Below are 21,891 nucleotides of genomic sequence, written 5' to 3' on the forward strand. Positions count from 1 at the left end.
GAAAAAAACATTAATGCTGGGGAAGATTGAAGGAACTAGAAGAAGAGGACGTCAGAGGATGAGATGGGTCGATGGCATCACAGAAACAATGTGTTCCAACCTGGAAGGTGTACGGGAGAAAGTCCAAGACAGGAAAAAGTGGCGTGATTTGGTTCATGGGGTCACGAAGAGTCGGAACCGACTAAACGAATAGAGAGAGAGAGAGAGAGCAGCTAGACGTGGCGTGGACTCAGCAAGTCGTTGGAAGTCCATTGCAAAAATATTGAGCCACGCTGCCCCTATAGCCGTCCATAACTGCGAAAGTGTTGCCGATAGAAGATTTTGTCCACGAACTGACCTCTCTACATTATGTCCTATAAATGTTCGATAGAATTCATGTCGAGCGATCCGAGAGGCCGAACACTTCGTCTGAATTGTCTAGAACGTTCTTCAAACCAACTGCGAACAATTTTGACACCGTTACGTGTAATCGTTGTTCCGGAAAGTGAAGTCCGTGAATGGTTGCAAATGGTCTCCAAGCAGCCGAACGTAACAACTGCAGTCAACAATCGGCTCAGTTGGACAGGAGGGCCCAGTCCATTCCATGTAAACACAGCTTGCACCAATATGGAGTCACTACTAGCCCGCACAATGGTTTGTTGACAACTTGGACCCACTGCTTCGTGGGGTATGCACTACAATCGAACCTCACCATCAACTCTTACCACCTGAAATCGGGAATCACCAGGCCATGGGATTCGAGCCGTCAAGGGTTCAAATGGTTGAAATGGCTCTGAGCACTTCTGGACTTAACATCTGAGGTCATCAGTCCCCTAGAACTAGAAACTACTTAAACCTAAATAACCTAAGGACATCACACACATCCAAGCCCGAGGCAGGATTCGAACCTGCGACCGTAGCAGTCGCGGGGCTCCGGACTGAAGCGCCTAGAAGCACTCGGCCACAGCGGCCGGCAGTCGTCAAGGGTCCAAACGATATGGTCAGGAGCCTAGGAGAGGCGTAGCAGGCGATGTCGCGCGTAAGCAAAAGCACTCAAGTCGGTCGTATGCTGCCGTAGCCCATGAGCGTCAAATTCCGCCGGACAGTCCTTAAGGGTACGTTCGTCGTACGCTCCACATTGATTTCTGCGATAATTTCACACAGTGTTGTTTGCTGTCAGCACTGACAACTCTACGCAAACATCGGTGCCCTCAGTCGTTAAGTGAAGGCCGTCTGTCACTGCGTTGTCCATGGTGAGAGGTGATGCCTCAAATTGGGTATTCTCGGAACACTCTCGACACTGTGGATCTCGGAGTACTGAACTCCCATTCTGAAATGGAATGTGCCATTAGTCTATCTCCAGCTACCATTCCGTGTTCAGAGTCCGTTAATTCCCGTCACGCGACCATAATCACTTCAGAAAGCTGTTCGCTTGACTCATATGACTAATAATGACAGCTTCGCCAATGCGCTGCCCTTTTATATCTTGCGTACGCGATTTTCCATGTGTATATGTGCATGACTTCTGCCGCTTCAGTGTACGCCATCCTTAAGCAAAACTGCCAATCACTCTACAAATTCTGGAAAAATGGCAAAAATCATCTACTCGTAATGAAACTTCCTGGCAGATTAAAACTGTGTGCCGGGCCGAGACTCGAACTCGGGACATTTGCGGACAACTGATTTACCAACTGAGCTACCCAACTACGACTCACGCCCCGTCCTCACAGCTTTACTTCTGTCAGTATCTCGTCTCCTACCTTCCAAACTTTACAGAAGCTCTTCTGCGATCCTTGCGAAACTAGTTCTCCTGAAAGAAAGGATGTTGCGGAGACATGACTTAGCCACAGTCTGGGGAATGTTTCCAGAAGAGATTTTCACTCTGCAGCGGAGTGTGCGCCGATATGAAACCCCCTGGCAGATTAAAACTGTGTGCCGGGCCGAGACTCGAACTCGGGACCTTTGCCTTTCGCGGACAAGCTTCTGTAAAGTTTGGAAGGTAGGAGACGAGATACTGGCAGGAGTAAAGCTGTGAGGACGGGGCGTGAGTCGTGCTTGGGTAGCTCAGTTGGTAGAGCACTTGCCCACGAAAGGCAATGGTCCTGAGTTCGAGTCTCGGCCCGGCACACAGTTTTAATTTGCCAGTAAGTTTCATATTAGCGCACACTCCGCTGCAGAGTGAAAATCTCATTCTGAAACTACTCGTAATAATAGCAGTATTACCACATCTGATGCGTAATCAATGACACAATAACAGGGGAAAGCGTCTATGCTGAAGAGCTTTTCAAGTTGCAGTAAGCTTAAGACAGAGAGAATCGGGCTGTGTGTGGTGCTAATTTTGTATGCAACACTTCACAGTCGGCACAGAACGTTATTAATTTAGTCGCTTGTGCTTTCGTACGAACGACGCTTCCAGGCTACTGCAGTATTCATACGAGAATTGAGGTGTAATGTGACGGCTGTCATACGAGGTGGTTACCTGTCACGAACCGGTGGGCGCAGTGTAATCTCAGGGAGTGGCGACCCTGTCCTACAAGAGCACACGTTTCTCCTCTCCTGCACCTCCTGAGGGGAACATTCCCTAAAACGCTTATCCATCTAAGTTTCTACTAACCTCTATACAGGTATCCACCTCGTCTCGATCCACATTGGACCAGCATGAGAAGATATGGTCCAAACCTTCCCTGAATGAAAATCTCTACGTTAAAACAAGTCCACCGCAGGCAAATAGTGATGGAGGTTCGGAATATCGGTGTGAAATGTGGAGTCTGGAGGCGTAAAGGGGCAAAATATCGACTTATCATATTAAACAACAACAGGAGCATAAAGTAATTAGGATCAATTGCAAAGCATCAAACGAGACAGTGAACGAATCTCCAAAGCGAAACGCCTACTGTCCTCAAGCCTGGGCACGTCTTACTTCAGAATACTTCATAATAACTCAGACGTAAATTCACATATTGGCGGCGTAGCCCTGCTAGTTCACAACAGGAGGAAAGGCCTCGTCACCAAGGCTATATCTACTGTATTATGCCAGAGCCAAGGTGGCCCCTGAGGGCCGGCAACCCATATTACACCACAGAGGACGGCGTTGTCTATGTCCAAGGCGAACCAAAAGCACCATGGTAAACACCGGTTATTTACATACAAGATAATGGAAACAGACATTCCGAGCACTACTTCCTGCAGGGGGAGGTCGAGCCACGGCATGCGGGAAGTGTCACTACGCCAAAACCTGATTGGCTGGAGACAGCTATTTAGGGGCTAGAACCAGCCCCGAAGTTCAGTTCACTCTGGATGCCGACCTCGTGTACTTCGACCACTGAAGATTACGTCTTCGTATCTGAATTGGACTCTTACTTGTGTGTGTGTGTGTGTGTGTGTGTGTGTGTGTGTGCGTGTGCGTGTGTGCGCGCGTGTCCGTTACCACGAACCTTTGTGGAAAATCAGAATTTGTTGTTCAGTCACCAACCTTGTGAACTTACCTCAATAAAAGTTGTGTTTGTGAAAAGTTGCGAAGTGTGATTCACAACAATATCTATTTCCCACCGAGTGATCTTTCTGATACTTGGGCTGAGTACCAAGCTTAGCTTTCGAGCCAGATGTGGCTGCACACCTACTTACACCTCAACTGACGAAGAACTTGAACAGTTATATGAAGACCTGCAACAGAAAAAAATTCAGAACCACCACATTTTGCTTAATACTTAGTGATTTTAACACTAAGATAAGACTGAGGCCTCCAGAAGACCATCGCTTCGTTGGAAATTTGGGACTTTCAACGTGAAACCACAAAGGACAAATGATGAATATTCCTAACAACCAACAGAAAGGCTAAGTGGAACTGAAATTAACGAACTCACGACAGAAATTACGAACATCATTGGAACAGCAGTAAAAGATGTTTATACTGCATGAATACATTTTGCAAGGGAAATCCGAAAAGAAAGTGGACCTTGAGAAGACCTCACAACACGGTTAAAAATGAAGTAGATTACATCTTCACATCGAACAATCAAATTACTCAGATGTGTTAGTCATAACTTGCTTCTAAGTAGGTAGTGCTTTCGACGATTTAGAGCCAGGAACCGTATTAACACTCAACTGGTGAGAAAACATATGATGGGACCAGCAATAAATGAGTTCAGCCAAAGCATAGACAAGAAACTGCCATAGGAAACGTAAGACGGATGAAGCTGAAAGAACTCTCGACAGAAACCACCAGCAGTATTCCAGCAGCAGTAAAGAAAGTCAGTGCACTCCAGAAACAGAAAAACCTGAGAGTCAGCCTCGAAAGAGAATAGCTTATAGAAGAAAAGCGAAAACCTGACAGAGAGGCCGCCAAACAAAGAGACCTCAACAAAAAAGGAAAGAAGGCGATCAGAAGAGATCAGTGGATGCCGATCACAAGACTGATTGAGAAGACCTTCAAGGTCGACCTCAACATGAGTCTTTCGTTCGGTTCAATCAAAAGACAAGCTTATCACTCACAATGCTGGGAAGAGTTGGTGAGAAGTTGATAATGCAAGAGACGAAATTACAGAGACTGTCGAGGACTTACATCGCAGGCTCTATAATCCATCACTGTCAAGCCAAAGCCTGCATGCCGAATCACGAAGATCGGAAGAACTGGATGTCGTTTACGGTAGTCTGGTGGAGAGCACAGTGCGGTACTCACCGCAGCTTCCAGTGCGCGAGGAGCGCGACGTAGTCGATGACGTAGGCAGGCAGCAGCTGCAACAGCAGCCGGCACAGCAGGTAGACGGGCCGGTGGCGGGTGACCCATAGCGAGCAGCACCACACCGCCGCCTTGGGAGGCCAGACCGCCGCGCAGCGGCCAACGCTGCTTACGAAGTCACCGTACGTCAGCGGCGCGTCGCTTGACGTCACGCAGTTGTACACCTTGGGCCGCCCAGTGCACTCCCGACTGCAACCAACACAGCGCAGAGTGAGTAGTTACACAGCACTGCGTATCTATAGAAAGCCTGGTTGCCTGTGTGCCCATTGGTCGTACGATAGACGACTAGTACACACAAAACATGACAGAACACAATAACTTAGAGAGGAGACCTTGCGGACTGAAACACCAGGTTAGCCGAGAGTTTTCGTCGACTGCAGTTACATACATACCAGTCTCCCAGATACTCTCCCACCCAGGACTAAGGATTTTTACAGCCTGCTGCTGCACTGTGTTCCCCGGAATGTGATGGTGACCAAACATCCCTCCATCTAGTGGCCCATAGTGTGGACTACCGTCCACTAGCCTTTCCTCCCTACGAACGTCCGGGCACTGTGGTATCACATAGTCAACAGGAAATTTGCCACGAAGCAGCGACTGCACAACATTGGCTTGTCAGAATCCCCTCTTTGTCTCCTTTGCCAGCAACTGGACAATGATGAACACCGTCTGACATGCGCCTCATCGCAAGATGTATGGCGCTTCGTGCAGCAAATCATTGCCTGCTATCTCCGGGTGCCACCAGACACAATCGAACCTCGAATGTTTCTCTACCCGTAGGACAGACATTTTCCCACCGCCAAATGTCACGCTATTACGTAGGTCAAAGGGTGGGGCGGTCGCTTGTCTCTTTCATGAGGGACCTAAATCCCGCCTTGACTTCTGGACCTATTTACGAACAGTCCATGCAGCTCTCGAAAACACGCCGCATTACCGAACATTATTTGCTAACTATCTTCGAGCGGTCTTTGATAGACCTCCACTGAGTTGGGGGGTGCCTGGCTCAGAGGGCACCTACCCCTCCTCTCCCGGCGGTGTCTGAGTTTAAACCGCCTACGATCGATTCTACTTCTGACCTCCGGGGATGGGCGAGCGCGTCGCAGATTGCGCGGATTTTATTTCTTTTTGCTTTTCCTTTTTCTTTACACAGAATTTATATTTCTTTTTCTCTTTCGCCGATGTATTCACATAATTTCATGATAACAGTGAATATTACAAAAACACATGCAAATAAATAAATAACAACAACACTACTGTTGATTCCTGTGCCTCCCACTTCACTAAGCACCACAGGCTCGGTGGTGGTGAGGGGGACACTGTGGCCAGGCCTCGGGTTTCGACCCCTGCCCACTTTGCCCCCCGAGCCCCCACCGGTCCACTACCACCCCAAAAAATAGAAAACAAAATAAAAAAAATATTAACAAAAACAAAAATGACAAAAAATAAGAAAAAAACAAAAAAAAACAAAAAAATAAAATAAAAGTTGGTAGAGAGAAAAAAAGCGGTCTTAGGTTAAAAAAAAAGAGCACTAATGCGCTGCTTCCTGGACTCGGGTAAGCGCGCTTGGCCTGGATCGAATCCGCCCAACGGGTTACTGACGGTGGCCAGTGCGCCACCAGCCGAGATGTGGTTTTTAGGCGGTTTTCCACATCCCGCTAGGTGAATACCGGGCTGGTCCCCACGTTCCGCCTCAGTTACACGACTTGCAAACATCTGAACACGTTCGCACTATTCCATGTATTACACTAGACGCTGACAGCTGGGATACACTAATTCTGTCCTGGGGGGTAGGGGAGGCGGCAGGAAGGGCATCCGGGCACCCCTTAAAAACTAACCTTGCCAAATCCGTTCCTAACCGTGGCGACCCTGCGACACCGCGGGACTAGGTACCAGCAAAAGAAAGAAGAAAGAAAGAAAGACTTCGTGGACTGATAGACATAAATATAGAACGAAGCCTGACATGGTCAGAGGGAGAGACGGAGATCTTAACGTGATTTATTAAATAAAAATATTTTTGAAAGTAAAAATTTCTAATGACTGTAGAGCCATTTTCCTACCAAAATTAAAGTTCGATAACTAGTTTCTTCAGATCTGTAACACATGTAGCAAACAGCCTAAGAAAATTACCTGTAATCTAGTGGAATACAAAAACATTGTACAACACCTGAGCAAAAGTAATGGTGAGCCAATTCTAGATGTAAAAGTGAATATTAGACAGAGCCATTTAACAGTGTACTGTAAACTATGTTAATGCTTATCACGTAACATACCGTTCAAAATACGAAAAGGCTGTGAGTAAACGTTGGAAATCGTCGTTAGCTGTAGTCATACAACAACACGCAATCGTAATTGCCAAAACAATAATAGTACGTAATTTAAAACGTCATCGTTAGCAAGCCAGGTTGTAGACGTGTCGAAAGAATTGTAGATCAGAAATCTCAAAACGCTTACTCTACATCCAAGCGAATTTTAAAATATAAAGACAATACTGGCATAAAGTTAAGATTAGAATGCAGAGATCTGTATTACGTCCTACCTGACAACATGCCGTTTGTACGAAGCAGATCCTATGTAATTGGATTTAATTCACGAATAAAATCCAAGAAGCTTGTGCGTGAGTCCAAATAATTTTAAAATCATAAAAGTAACAGGGTAATGAAGTTATGAACTACGAGACAGGGAAGGTGTCTTATATAGCCAACTGGCGACGTGCCATATGTAAAAAAGATAGGCACAAGCTTCTTGGATTTTATACAGTCACGTAGGATATGCTTCCAGCGTGGCACAGTTAGGTTCAAATGGTTCAGATGGCTCTGAGCACTATGGGACTTAACATCTGAGGTCATCAGTCCCCTAGAACCTAGAACTACTTAAACCTAACTAACCTAAGGACATCACACACATCCATGCCCGGGGCAGGATTCTAACCTGCGACTGTAGCGGTCGCGCGGTTCCAGACTGTAGCGCCTAGAACCGCTCGGCCACCCCTGCCGGCGGCACAGCTAGGAAAGCAGTTGATTCGGTTTCTGTCGACGATGTGGCCACAGTATTGCAGGAGGGGTCGAGAGGTGGTGTGCAAACGTGCAGCGCTCGGAGAATTGCGGAAGTGGACAATAAATGGCCACAGAACATCCTGTGGAGAGACGAAGCCCATTTCCAAGGACATGTCAATACTCAGAATTGCACAATACAGGCAACGGAAAATTCGCACTAACGTCAACCGGTACTTCTTCATTCTGCAAACGTGACTGTGTCTTGCGGGTTGACAGCATCGTTTATTGTACGGTCGCATTTTTTCGAAGAGATGAGTCGCGCGGATCCTGTTACCTGTACCGTAGCTGGTAAACAATATGAGAATTTTTTGCTCACCAAAGCCATTTCAACCCTTTAACAGGGTGAATGAGTGTGTAGGATGATTTTTATGCGAGATGAGGCCCTTCCGCACATTGAACAGCCTTTGAATCGACTGCTGCACACTTCTTTCAGAAATGCTAGAATTTTGGGCCTCATCTCCCTACAGCCTGGCCGTCCAGATCATCTGATGTTAATCCGTGTAAGTTATGGCTGTGGGGTTATCTGAAAGATGTGTTTAGTGTTGCAACTACGAACATAGCTGAATCGAAGGCACGCATTGTGCAACGCGTTCTGAACGTGACTCGCGACACACTCCGATGTTGTAGAAAATGCTGTTTTTCGATTTCAGCTTATGGCAGAAAACGATGGACGGCATACCTAGCAGATCTTGTGCCAATCTCACGACAGTTAGAAACCGATGTCGTTTTGCCTTTTGTGCGGTTCTTGGCCCCAGGTCTATTTAAATCCTATGACATTTTGATTTTTATGCGGTTTTTGAACTCGGGACAGCAGAAAACCGATTTTTCCCACCCTATGTGGTACGGCCTTGCCGTGGTTGGATGGGCTTACTTAAGTAACAGTGCCGCAACTGTTGACTGCCGAACTTGTGTGTTCATGCGCATTGATCAGTACGGATGGTCTAATGTGCAACTCAAACCATAAATGTCGCACTGCGATTCATCTGCCATTTGTAGCCGGCCCCAGTTATGTAACGACCCTTACAGGTTTATCTGTTGGTAAAATATTTAGTATTGTTAAATATTTTTGTTCTGTGACATTTCCTCCTGCGTCAACAACATGATGTTCAAATCTGACGTCGTTCTGAGCAGTGGTTCTCTTTCTACGTTGTTTTGAAATTGGAATTTTAATTATGGACAACCCTTACCTACCTACACACGCAAACACACACACACACACACACACACACACACACACACAAGACACACAGATGATAAAAGCTTAATTAATCTAGACTAGCAAAATTAGAAATATTATTATAATAATATTTCCTAAAAGGTGGAAGAATCACCAGTGATTAGTGGTGTGACGATGGAAAAGGCAGTGGAAACCACCATTGGAAAAACATTCCGGATTATTCACCCATTCGGATCTCCGATAAACAACCGCCAAGTAGGGGATAACTATGGAAAAGAGATTGATCACCAACAAAAAGTCCGCGGCTCGTGGTCTTGCGGTAGCGTTCTCGCTTCCCGCGCACGGGGTCCCGGGTTCGATTCCCGGCGGGGTCAGGGATTTTCTCTGCCTCGAGATGACTGGGTCTTGTGTGTCTTTCATCATAATTTCATCCTCATTCACTCGCAAGTCGCCGTAGTGATGTTAAAGAACTTGTGGAGCGGCGGCCGAACCGCCCCGCGAGGGGTCTCCCGCCCACCAATGCCATACGCTCATTACATTACCAACAAAAAGGTTACATTCTACGATACGGACCACAGAATATCAAAAGTCTATATGCTAAAACTACGAAATCTGAAAAGGGAAATGCAAAGACTCAGTATACACTGCCTAAAAAAAATAATAAGTATTCAGAAAGGGATGAGGAAACGAAATGAAACCTCACGGTTTAAGAGAATATGTACTGTTATTTCAATGATTACGAAATCGAGTCAAATGTACGAAGAACTTGGCAGAGCCCACTTAGCAGTTTAACTTGTGTCCCTTCTGGTCTCTATAACGCACTGATTCGGTTAGTAAGGGTATCATGTAGCCATGGTATATAATCTCCTGAGACAACCTGGCCCAAAATTGTTGTAACTGCTTCTTGGTATCCTGGATATTGGCGTGGGATGGAGCAAACGTTCGAGCTGGTTCTGCACACGTTCTATAAGAGACAGATCTACGGATATTGCTCGCCATGGAAGTCGCCCAGTGAATGCATACAAACACTTCTTACTTACGGACGTGCATTCTCCTTCAGAAAAGTGGCACCAAGATACCGTCACATGAGATGTTACACATAGGAGCGTACTGGCGTCCGTGAGGTACCAGTGTGTTGTCACAGTTCCCTCACTCACCATCAGCCGTTCCCTGCAGTCATACCCAACGGCTCGTCACACTGTAGCACCGGTAGTAGTCTCTCTGTCCCTCTCTGAAACATTAAAAGAACGGTATCTTTTCCCCGCCGCCGTCATACTGGCAGGTTATGGCCGTCTGGGGTAGTATAGAACGTCATCGATGAACACAATGCGACGTCGTGCATCAGCAGAACATGCTTACGGCTACACTCTAAATACAGCCATTTGTCTTGTATGTTACGGGCGGTCCATGTGTGTGGCAGTAATTCTCTGGTCTGCCTGCTGCTCGTCTCCAGCCAGTGGTGTGGGAGGGCACAGATGGTTTCAGGACGTCAGTTACTTGTTATCGGATGGCAAGAGTACAGGTAGAGGGATTTCAATGTGCCTGGTGCACAAAACAGCGTTCCTCCCTTTTGGTGGTCAGACATGGTCGACCAGAACCGTGAAGACAAGTACGTCCGCCCTTGCAGGCCAAAATCGGGCCACTGTCACATCCGAACGTCCCACAAAACTGAATAATGCGTGGTGGTCAAATGGACGCCCGCAACGAGACGGTTTCTCAAACTCTGTCTAGTGCTGTCTCGCTTGACTGGTGTCCCGCACGTGTTCTTCATAGTGGTCACTCAACATCTGACGTGCTTCAAATCAAATGATGTCAGACTTCAAGTGAAACGTAAGGTGATACACCATCTTGCTGGAAGCAGAGTCCTGATGCATATGCAGTGGCACATCTTCCAAGAGCACTTGCGGTTTGCTATTAACGAATTTCAAGTATGCAGCACTCATGAGAAGCGCTGGAGGAAGGCATGGCGCAGTCGCAGTAACATGTCAGTCCAGGAACCCTGCCACAATCTTCATACCGTATCGTTCCTGAAACCCATTTGGGGTGGGCGCAACATCTAGGTTTTCATCAGATTGCACATGACTACATGACTGTTGTCGAAACTGAGAACACTTCCGTCCGTGAGAAGAGTTTACCGTGGAAAGTCGGTGTCGTCCACATAATGGTGCAAGGATCACTTGCAGAAGTGGGCTCGTGACGCAAAATCTTGGATGCATTGCCTGTACCTTCTTAGGAGTGGTACAGGAGTAGCTAGCTGCTCATGCATAACAGGCTCCTCTTCCACTGCATGGGCTGTATAGCCTTTCCAATGTCGTGTGTGCTGCGCAGCGATGGAGTACCACAGTGGGCGCTGCTGGTGGTGAATGCACCCACCTCCGAGACCCACTTGTACGCTGTAGCAAAGTGGAGTGCAAATGTGTCAGGCAGGCTGGAAAACGCTCCGTATACAACTGACGAACAGCTCTCTCATTGTAGTTCGCCGTGGTCAACAGCAACACACCAAAAATTAAATGTACATACAACTTGCATTCTCTACTGTAGTCAATGATTACTTCTGTACAGTAGTACAGTGTGAGCAAAGACACAATCGCAACAGCCTCTCTGGGTAGATTATGCCGCGCGGGATTAGCCGAGCGGTCTTAGGCGCTGCAGTCATGGACTGTGAGGCTGGTCCCGGCGGAGGTTCGAGTCCTCCCTCGGGCATGGGTGTGTGTGTTTGTCCTTAGGATAATTTAGGTTAAGTAGTGTGTAAGCTTAGGGACTGATGACCTTAGCGGTTAAGTCCCATAAGATTTCACACACATTTGAACATTTTTGGGTAGATTATGAAGTCGACTGCATGGCTTGTAAACAAACCTGTAGTTGGCGGGGGACAACAGGTGACAAGTGAATGACGTACGTAATACCCTAGTCAGTGGCGCCGAAAATGGAGATTCGAACGTCTGTTGTGGTATTTCGCACGTAGCGCGAAAACGGTACATTTCCGGACATTAGTTCCTATGCCAAACTTAACCTCCCTGGTCCCCACTACAAATCCGCAGCGCCGGAAATTTAGTTACACCATGTATACTTTCTGAGGCCTGGTAACAACATTAAAACATGATCAGCACCACTGCACCATGATTGCCATTCTACCTGTCACAGAGAACTGGAACTCTAACTATTTACATATCTGCTGATGGCGTCTACGTGCAGCAACGAATAACCAAAATGTATCCATCACAATGAATACCTTATTAAACTACTATGCGAGCAATCTAGATTTTATAACGTAACATCTATGAGAGATTTTCTACACTGCAAGCTTATTGGATCGTAAATGCACGAAGTTACATTGACATCCGTCTATATCTTCTGTCTTTATTTTCTCTGTCAGGCAATATGGATATAGTGGAGGCGGTCTTACGGTCAGAAGAATATGGGGTAATACAGTACAAGAAAACGGTGCAGCTACAGTGGAGCAGAGAGTGAGTTACTATGAACAGTTTAGTGATAGAATTATTTTCATCAGAACCGACAACAACCCAACGCCGACAACACTAGTTCATGTATACATGCTGATTTCACAAGCAAAAAATGACATTATAAAGTGTACTGAATGTGTACTTCAGTATGTATGGAGAGATGAAAATCTAATTATGATGAGTCGCTCGAACGTCGAAGTAACTGAGGAAACAGAAGAAATAGTTACGTGAGAATACGGGTTTGGTGGTAGGAATGAGAGAGGGGAAACACTAATTGAGTTGTGCACTAAGTTACAGACAGTAATAGCGAGAAAACTCTAAAAATCACGAGAGGAGGCGGTGTATTTGGTAAAGGCCTGACAATATGTTAAGATACCAGCTGGAATGCATCATGGCTAGACAGATTCCTAATTGAGGTATCGAATTTTTAAACAGATATAGGTTCAAATCACAACGTAGTTATGAGGAACAGTAGACTGAAGTAAAAGAGAGTCATTTGGATAAAACAATGTGGGAAGAAGTAGGACAGTGAAATAGTGATGAAATTACCTTCTATATGATTGCAGTTTACTTTATAACAAACACAATCTTGGTTTGATTCCCGTTTGTACTGCTACTGCCTCTCATCAACGAGAAAAGTATAGTCCGATACCTTACCCGTTACTCACACTCATGATGATTTTCAATTCCTTCGCAGGAGTAACATTATCAGCGAAAAGATGATGTAGTATTAGCCGTTAGTGTTACAGTCTCTTGCATTTACCTTTCAGGTATAAGATGTATGAGGTGGTTGTGTTGATAGTTTTTGAATTAACTGCAATCTCTGTTCTCGAAGAACCCCCCCCCCCCCCATTGACTAGCTTTCCGTGCTCCAGTAGGATGGCGAAAGCCCTATATGTAGTGAAACGTTTATGCTACATGATGAGGTCGAATTCGACCACAAGAAGAGACTGCAGTCCGTTCTGTTCGTACTTTCCTTACCAGTATGTAAGGCGAGTGCCGCTTCAGAAGCCAAGGCACCATATTTGGGTTTCAGAATTCCTTAAGAACTTTATATATGTGTATCAAATGGTCGATAGTGATACTCCACATATGGCTTTACAAAAACTAAAAAATAGTTTATGGTCCCTGTCTCCTGTTCTGCCATCTTAATGTTCTGAATCAAAACTGAAAACAGTCACGACTCTGACCTGTTAAGTAGAACCAACAGACCATAATATATAAGGATTCAAGCAGGAATCAATCAACTCCAAAAAATTATGACTCATGTGACTGAACAGTTCCTTTACAATAAAATGAAAGTATCTTTATAAGATATAATTTGAGTGATAATATCCTTAGGACAAATTTCTCACAGGGCCATGAAGATATCATCAGCGCTCTGTCCTTAGTTACTAAACTGTTGTCATTGTGTTCTTCACTCCGAAGACTGGTTTGATGCAGCTCTTCAAGCTACCGTGCCCTGTGCAAGCCTCTTCATCTCCGAGTAACTACTGCAACCTACAGCCTTCAAAATTTGCTTACTGTATTCATCTCTTGGTCTCTCTCTACGATTTTTACCCCCCACGTTTCCCTCCGGTACTAAACTGCTGATCCCTTGACGTCTCAGAATATGTCCTACCAACCGATCCCTTCTAGTCGAGCTGTGCCACAAGTTTCTTTTCTCCCCAACTCTATTCAGTTCCCTAGATGGGTCACCATCCTGGTTTGCTGAGTGCTGTCGGCAAGAGGGATGCATTCAGCTCTTGTGAGGCCAATTGAGGATTTATTTGACAGAAGCAGCGGCACTGGTCACGGAAACTGACAACGGCCGGGAGAGCGGTATTTGACCACATGCCCCTCCGTACCCGCACCCTTTTTGTTCTGTTCAGTACCTCCTCATTCGTTACGTCATCTACTACCCATCTAATCTTCAGCATTCTTCTGTAGCATTATATTTCAAAAGCTTCTATTCTCTTCTTGTCTAAAATGTTTATTATTGATATTTCACTTCTGTGAATGGCTACAGTCCATACAAATACTTTCAGAGACGGCTTCCTGACACCTGAATCTATACTCGATGTTAACAAATTTCTCTTCTTCAGAAACGTTTTCCTTGTCATTGCCAGTATACACTCCTGAAAATGGAAAAAAGAACACATTGACACCGGTGTGTCAGACCCACCATACTTGCTCCGGACACTGCGAGAGGGCTGTACAAGCAATGATCACACGCACGACACAGCGGACACAACAGGAACCGCGGTGTTGGCCGTCGAATGGCGCTAGCTGCGCAGCATTTGTGCACCGCCGCCGTCAGTGTCAGCCAGTTTGCCGTGGCATACGGAGCTCCATCGCAGTCTTTAACACTGGTAGCATGCCGCGACAGCGTGGACGTGAACCGTATGTGCAGTTGACGGACTTTGAGCGAGGGCGTATAGTGGGCATGCGGGAGGCCGGGTGGACGTACCGCCGAATTGCTCAACACGTGGGGCGTGAGGTCTCCACAGTACATCGATGTTGTCGCCAGTGGTCGGCGGAAGGTGCACGTGCCCGTCGACCTGGGACCGGACCGCAGCGACGCACGGATGCACGCCAAGACCGTAGGATCCTACGCAGTGCCGTAGGGGACCGCACCGCCACTTCCCAGCAAATGAGGGACACTGTTGCTCCTGGGGTATCGGCGAGGACCATTCGCAACCGTCTCCATGAAGCTGGGCTACGGTCCCGCACACCGTTAGGCCGTCTTCCGCTCACGCCTCAACATCGTGCAGCCCGCCTCCAGTGGTGTCGCGACAGGCGTGAATGGAGGGACGAATGGAGACGTGTCGTCTTCAGCGATGAGAGTCGCTTCTGCCTTGGTGCCAATGATGGTCGTATGCGTGTTTGGCGCCGTGCAGGTGAGCGCCACAATCAGGACTGCATACGACCGAGGCACACAGGGCCAACACCCGGCATCATGGTGTGGGGAGCGATCTCCTACACTGGCCGTACACCACTGGTGATCGTCGAGGGGACACTGAATAGTGCACGGTACATCCAAACCGTCATCGAACCCATCGTTCTACCATTCCTAGACCGGCAAGGGAACTTGCTGTTCCAACAGCACAATGCACGTCCGCATGTATCCCGTGCCACCCAACGTGCTCTAGAAGGTGTAAGTCAACTACCCTGGCCAGCAAGATCTCCGGATCTGTCCCCCATTGAGCATGTTTGGGACTGGATGAAGCGTCGTCTCACGCGGTCTGCACGTCCAGCATGAACGCTGGTCCAACTGAGGCGCCAGGTGGAAATGGCATGGCAAGCCGTTCCACAGGACTACATCCAGCATCTCTACGATCGTCTCCATGGGAGAATAGCAGCCTGCATTGCTGCGAAAGGTGGATATACACTGTACTAGTGCCAACATTGTGCATGCTCTGTTGCCTGTGTCTATGTGCCTGTGGTTCTGTCAGTGTGTTCATGTGATGTATCTGACCCCAGGAATGTGTCAATAAAGTTTCCCCTTCCTGGGACAATGAATTCACGGTGTTCTTATTTCAATTTCCAGGAGTGTATTTCAAAAGCTTCTATTCTCTTCTTGTCTAAAATGTTTATTATTGATATTTCACTTCTGTGAATGGCTACAGTCCATACAAATACTTTCAGAGACAGCTTCCTGACACCTGAATCTATACTCGATGTTAACAAATTTCTCTTCTTCAGAAACGTTTTCCTTGTCATTGCCAGTATACATTTTATATCCTCTCTACTTCGTCCATCTTTACACTCGCTTTGCTTTTGTTGATGATCACCTTACATCATCCTTTCAAGACCCTGTCCATTCCGATCAACTACTCTTCCAAGTCCTTTGCTGTCTATGAGAAAATTACGATGTCATCGGCGAACCTCAGAGTTTTTATTTCTTTTCCCTGAGCTTTAATTCCTACTCCAAATTTTTCTTTTGTTTCCTTTATTTCTTGCTCAGTGTATAGATTGGATAACATAAGGGACAGGCTACAATCCTGTCTCACTCGCTTCTCTACCATTGCTTCCCTTTCGTGCCCCTCGACTCTTACACACCGAGCGAGGTGGCGCAGTGGTTAGCACACTGGACTCGCATTCGGGAGGACGACGGTTCAATCCCGTCTCCGGCCATCCTGATTTACGTTTTCCGTGATTTCCCTAAATCGTTTCAAGCAAATGCCGGGATGGTTCCTTTGAAAGGGCACGGCCGATTCCTTCCCAATCCTTCCTGAACCCGAGCTTGCGCTCCGTCTCTAATGACCTCGTTGTCGTCGGGACGTTAAACACTAACCACCACCACCACCTCGACTCTTACAACTGCCGTCTGGTTTCTGTATAAGTTGTAAACAGCCTTTCGCTCCCTGTATTTTACCCCTGATATCCTCAGATTTTCAAAAACAGTATTCCAGTCAACGTTATCAAAACCTTTCTCTAAGTCTCCAAGTGCTGTAAACGTAGGTTTACCTTTCCTTAACCCATCTTCTGTGATAAAAATGTCGTGTGACTAGGGCCTCCCGTCGGTCAGACAGTTCGCCGGGTGCAAGTCTTTCGAGTTGACGCTACTTAGGCTACTTGCCCGTCTATGGGGATGAAATGATGATGATTAGGACAACACAACACCCAGTCCCTGAGCGGAGAAAGTCTGCGACCCAGCCGGTAATCGAACCCGGGCCCTTAGGATTGACATTCTGTAGCGCTGACCACTGTTCTCATTTTGTTAGATGTTGTGCGTTGCATTTGTTCAGTACGGATGTCCCAGGACACCCGTTCAAGTTCAGTGTTGAGCCGTCGACTCAGTTTTTTAATACAGAAGGCAGCTAACCCTCTGACGAACGCGCTGAGCTACCGTGCCGGCTTCCACTCAGCTACCAGGGGCGGACTTCTTCTATGATAAGTCGTAGAGTCAATATTATCCCATGTGTTCCTTACTTTCTCCGGAATCCAAACTGATATTTATCGACATCGGCTACTGCCAGTGTTCCCATTCTTCTGTAAAGAATTATTGATAGTATTTTGCAAACATGACTTATTACGCTAATAGTTCGATAATACGCCAAACAGCACCTGCTTTCTTTGTAATTGGAATTATCATATGAAGGGCTTATTTCAGTAGTGGTACAAGACCATTTTTGTTCATATTGAGATACAGAGTCCTAAAGTTAAATGAGCGCTGAAAAATCTGAAGTTGAGATACCAGAAATATTCAAGCATATGACTTCTTGCTAGAGATGAACCTTTCTTTCTGTTTCTTTGGCTCATTAATTTCAGAAGCATTATAGACAGAAAAGTGGAGGTAATGGACTTGTACCACTATTGAAATAAGCCCTTCATATTATTTTTGAAGTCCGAGGGTATTTTGACTGTTTCATACATCTTGCTCACCAGATCGAAGAATTTTATCATGGCTCGCTCTTGCAAGGTTATCAGTAGTTCTATCAGAATACCATTTACTCCTGGGGCCTTGTTTCAACTTACGTCTTTCAGTTCTCTGTCAAATTATTCTCGCAGTATCATATCTCCCATCTCATATTCATCTACATCCCCTTCCATTTCTATAATACTGTCCTCAAGTACACTTCCTTTCACAGACTCCACCTTTTAGGTTTCCCTTCTTTGCTTAGGTGAAGCTTTCCATCTGTGCTCTTGATGTTCATACAGCTTTTTTCCCTTTCCTCCAAAGGCATCCTTAATTTTCCCGAGCACTGTATCTATTTTCCCTAGTCATATATGTATCTAAATCCTTACATTTGTCCTCTAGCTGTAACTGCTTAGCCATTTCGCTCTACCTGTCAATCTCATTTTTTAGATGTTTGTATTCCCTTTCGCCTCCTTTATTTGCTGCATTTTTGTATTTTATCGTTTCATCAGTTAAATTCAATACGTTTTGTGTTACCTGAGGATTTCTACTAGGTCTTGTCTTTCTACCTATTTGATCTTCTGCTGCCTTCACTATTTCATCTCTCAAAGCTCCCCCCCCCCTCCCCCCCACGAGCCATGGACCTTACTGTTGATGGGGAGGCTTGCTTGTTGCTTGTCTCAGTGATACAGTCAGCTGTACCTTAGGTGCAACCACAATGGAGGGGTATCTGTTGAGAGGCCAGACAAACGTGTGGTTCCAGAAGAGGGGCAGCAGCCTTTTCAATAATTGCAGGGGAACGGTCGGGATGATTGACTGATCTGGCCTTGTAACATCAACCAAAGCGGCCTTGCTGTGCTGCTACTGTGAACGGCTGAATGCAAGGGGGAAACTACAGCCGTAATTTTTCCTGAAGACATGCAGCTCTACTGTATGGTTAAATGATGCTGGCATCCTCTTGGGTAAAATGTTCCGAAGGTAAAATCGTCCCCCAATCCGAATTCAGGGCAGGGTCTACTCAGGAATATGTCATTATCAGGAGAAACAAAACTTGCGTTCTACGGATCGGAGTACGGAATGTGCGATCCCTTTATCGGACAGATAGGTTAGAAAATTTAAAAAGCAAAATGTATAAGTTAAAGTTATACTGGGAATTAATGAAGTTCGATGGCAGGAGGAACAAGCCTTCTAATCAGATGAATACAGGGTTATAATACAAAATCAAATAGGGGTAATGAAGTAGTAGGTTTAATAATGAATAAAAAAATAGGAGTGCAGGTAAACTACTATGAACAGCTTGAACGCATTGTGGTAGCCAAGAGTGACACAAAGCCCACAACCACCACAGTAGTACGAGTTAAGTGCCAACTAGCTCCGCAGATGAAGATATCGAAGAAATGTATGATGAGATAAAATGATTTATGCAGATGGTTAAGGGAGACGAAAATTTAAAAGTGTTGGGGGACTGGAATTAGATAGTAGGAAAAGGAGGAGAAGGAAAAATAGCAGGTGAATATGGACTGGGGAAAGAAATAAAGGAGAAAGCCACCTAGTTGAAATCTGCATAGAGCATAATTTAATCGTCGGTAGCACTTGGTTTAAGAACCATAAAAGAAGGCTGTAAATGTGGAAGAGATCTGGAAACACCAGAAGGTTTGAGACTGATTATAGAACCAGATTTTAAATTGTAAGACATCTCCAGGGGCATATGTGGGCTCTGGCCACAATTTATTGATTATGAAGTGTAGATTAAAACTTAAGAAATTGAAAAAAGGTAGGAAATTAAGGAGATGGGACCTGGATAAACCGAAAGAACTAGAGGTTGTTGAGGTTTTCAGAGGGAGCATTAGGGAACGATTGACAAGAGCAAGAGAAAGGAATACAGTAGAACAAGACACTAAAATAAAGGTTGCAAATTATTCAGCTCAAACAGGCGAGGCTCTCATGGAAAACTGTAATAGCTAATCTACAAAAAAAATCTAGTTGTGTACGTGTATTCACATAAGTATTGGAACAAAATATATACGACCCCAAAGTACCGTTATAGAAGATGGCGACGATGACGTCATCCAAGATGACGGATGTCTCGTCATTCAAGACGGCGGTTTTTGGAGTGGAAGTTTGAGTTTCGGCGGGAAGATGGGGAAATTGCGCTACCTCCACTAAACTAACCCCCCTCCCCCAGAAAAAAATGGTGGGAAGTTTATATTCCAACAGGATAATGCACTATACCTCTATTATCTCTGCTAAGCAAAGAAAATCGCGGAAAGATATCTCACTTGTGCTACCTCCACTAGGCTCAGTAAACCGACCGCCAATTCCTCCTAAAAACTGACACTAAGTTCGAATTTTTGCGGTAAACAAAGTTCACTTGGGGTTTCGCTATCAAACTAAGAAAATTGCGGTAAGATAGGTCACTCGTACTAACCTGAGTCATCTGACTGCCACCTCCTCCTACAAACTGGCGCTAAGTTTGAATTCCAACAGGATAATGCATCACACCACTGTTATCTCTACTAAGCAAAGAAAATCGCAGGAAAATAGCTCACTTGGCCTACATACACTAACCTAAGTCACCCGACCGCTACCTTTTCCTACGAACTGCACCAAGTTAGAACTTTGGTGGTAAGCAAAAGTCAAGTCGCATATACCTACTAAGCTAAGAAAATGGCGTGAAAGAAAAGACACTCGTAATAACCTCAGTCGCCAGACCGCCACCTCCACCTAAGGATTTGTGGGAAAAAGACTTGGACATAAGTCTTTATTTAAACAATTCCATGCAGGTGTGTTCACCCCAAGGTCAGGACTCCAACTAACTTACTACAGATCGCCACCACCATAGGGCGCTCTCATCTGTGACGTAATCCAAGCTGGCGACACCCAGTGTATTCACGAAGAGCTCCAGACTCTGACTTCGTACACATAGCCACCGACAGAAGGTGCTATCGTGACTTCAGGTGATGATGCAAGTACCATTATTCAAGATGGCGGCATACAATGTGTTCACTATGAGGCCTAGTACATATTGACACCACCACAGTGGGCTACTGTGGACTTGGGATGAATTTTCGCGAATACCACGCCCACCTGGACTTGGAAGCAAATAGTTAAAAACTCCACCATGATCCTCAGCCCAGCACCACGTCCCCTTATTGACCCATGTTGGCGGGCTAACGTGTACTAACATGCACTAACGTGCACAGCGCATGATGTCATCGAAGATAGTGGGGCGAAATGGCGGGAAAACAGATCTGAACACAAGTCTTTATTTTGCAGGCAGTGTCTCCCACCACGATATTTAGTGTCCAACTGACCTAGTACACATTACTGCCACCAGATGGTACTGTCATCTCTCCTGTCGCCTAATCCCAGATGGTTGTCTGTAGGGGCGAAAATGGTGCAAAAATGATTCAGGCTGTGCTGGGCTGCTGGGGAGAGTAAAGAAGGAATGGACTATATGTATTTTCGAAAAATTTTATTTACATATGGAATATATTTATCACACTGATACAAAACACATGATTGGGGTCACGACACACAGAGCCCACAGATCTGTAAACTACTACTAAATAACGCTCTCCAGACACACAAACAACTCCTAATTTACCCAAATAATTTAAATACAGACATGCAGACTCCCCCTAAATAATGCAGCACAGTGATGCGTAGACATGCTCAGTACACGTAAACTGTCCAAATAATGCATAGCACAGCCTATAGACCTGCTCGCTAAATAATGCAACAGACACACAACCAACGTATGCAGACACCCCCCCCCCCCCCCCCACCCTGACCACTAGAGCCCATAGGAGGCTACCTACAGCCCTGCCAAGTGACACGGTCGTCAGCTTTCAAACTGCACATAGCTGCCCACATGCAAGATGCCTATACATCCCTTTTCATACTTGACACTAGAGAAATTCCTATCCAAATACGTGTTCACCTAGACACCGATGATGACACGATCGGACGGGTGTGAAGACTTACATACAAAGTGCAGATGCTCCAGGTTTTGCTGCGCATGCATGCGGATGACACGGCAAACACAGGTCTATAGTTTCCCCTTATACCGACGTCACAGAACTCCAAGGCGCAGCCCCCATACTCGAGACACCTCAGGCCAGCATTGTCTTAACTGC

At 45.9% G+C, this 21,891-nt stretch overlaps 1 protein-coding gene across 5 annotated transcripts in view; it reads right to left on the reverse strand.

Moving 5' to 3' along the window:
- The window catches only part of LOC124545129 (putative fatty acyl-CoA reductase CG5065), a 278,021-nt gene that overhangs the window by 18,763 nt on the left and 237,367 nt on the right, over positions 1–21,891 (reverse strand). For all 5 annotated transcript variants that reach the window (XM_047123950.1, XM_047123952.1, XM_047123951.1 and 2 more), the window contains one exon: positions 4,658–4,906. In XM_047123950.1, the coding sequence (XP_046979906.1) occupies positions 4,658–4,906 (249 nt within the window). The remainder of the gene's footprint in view (positions 1–4,657; positions 4,907–21,891) is intronic.

This window comes from Schistocerca americana, chromosome 8 (genome assembly GCF_021461395.2).
Source record: "Schistocerca americana isolate TAMUIC-IGC-003095 chromosome 8, iqSchAmer2.1, whole genome shotgun sequence".
NCBI classification, from domain to species: Eukaryota; Metazoa; Arthropoda; class Insecta; order Orthoptera; family Acrididae; genus Schistocerca; species Schistocerca americana.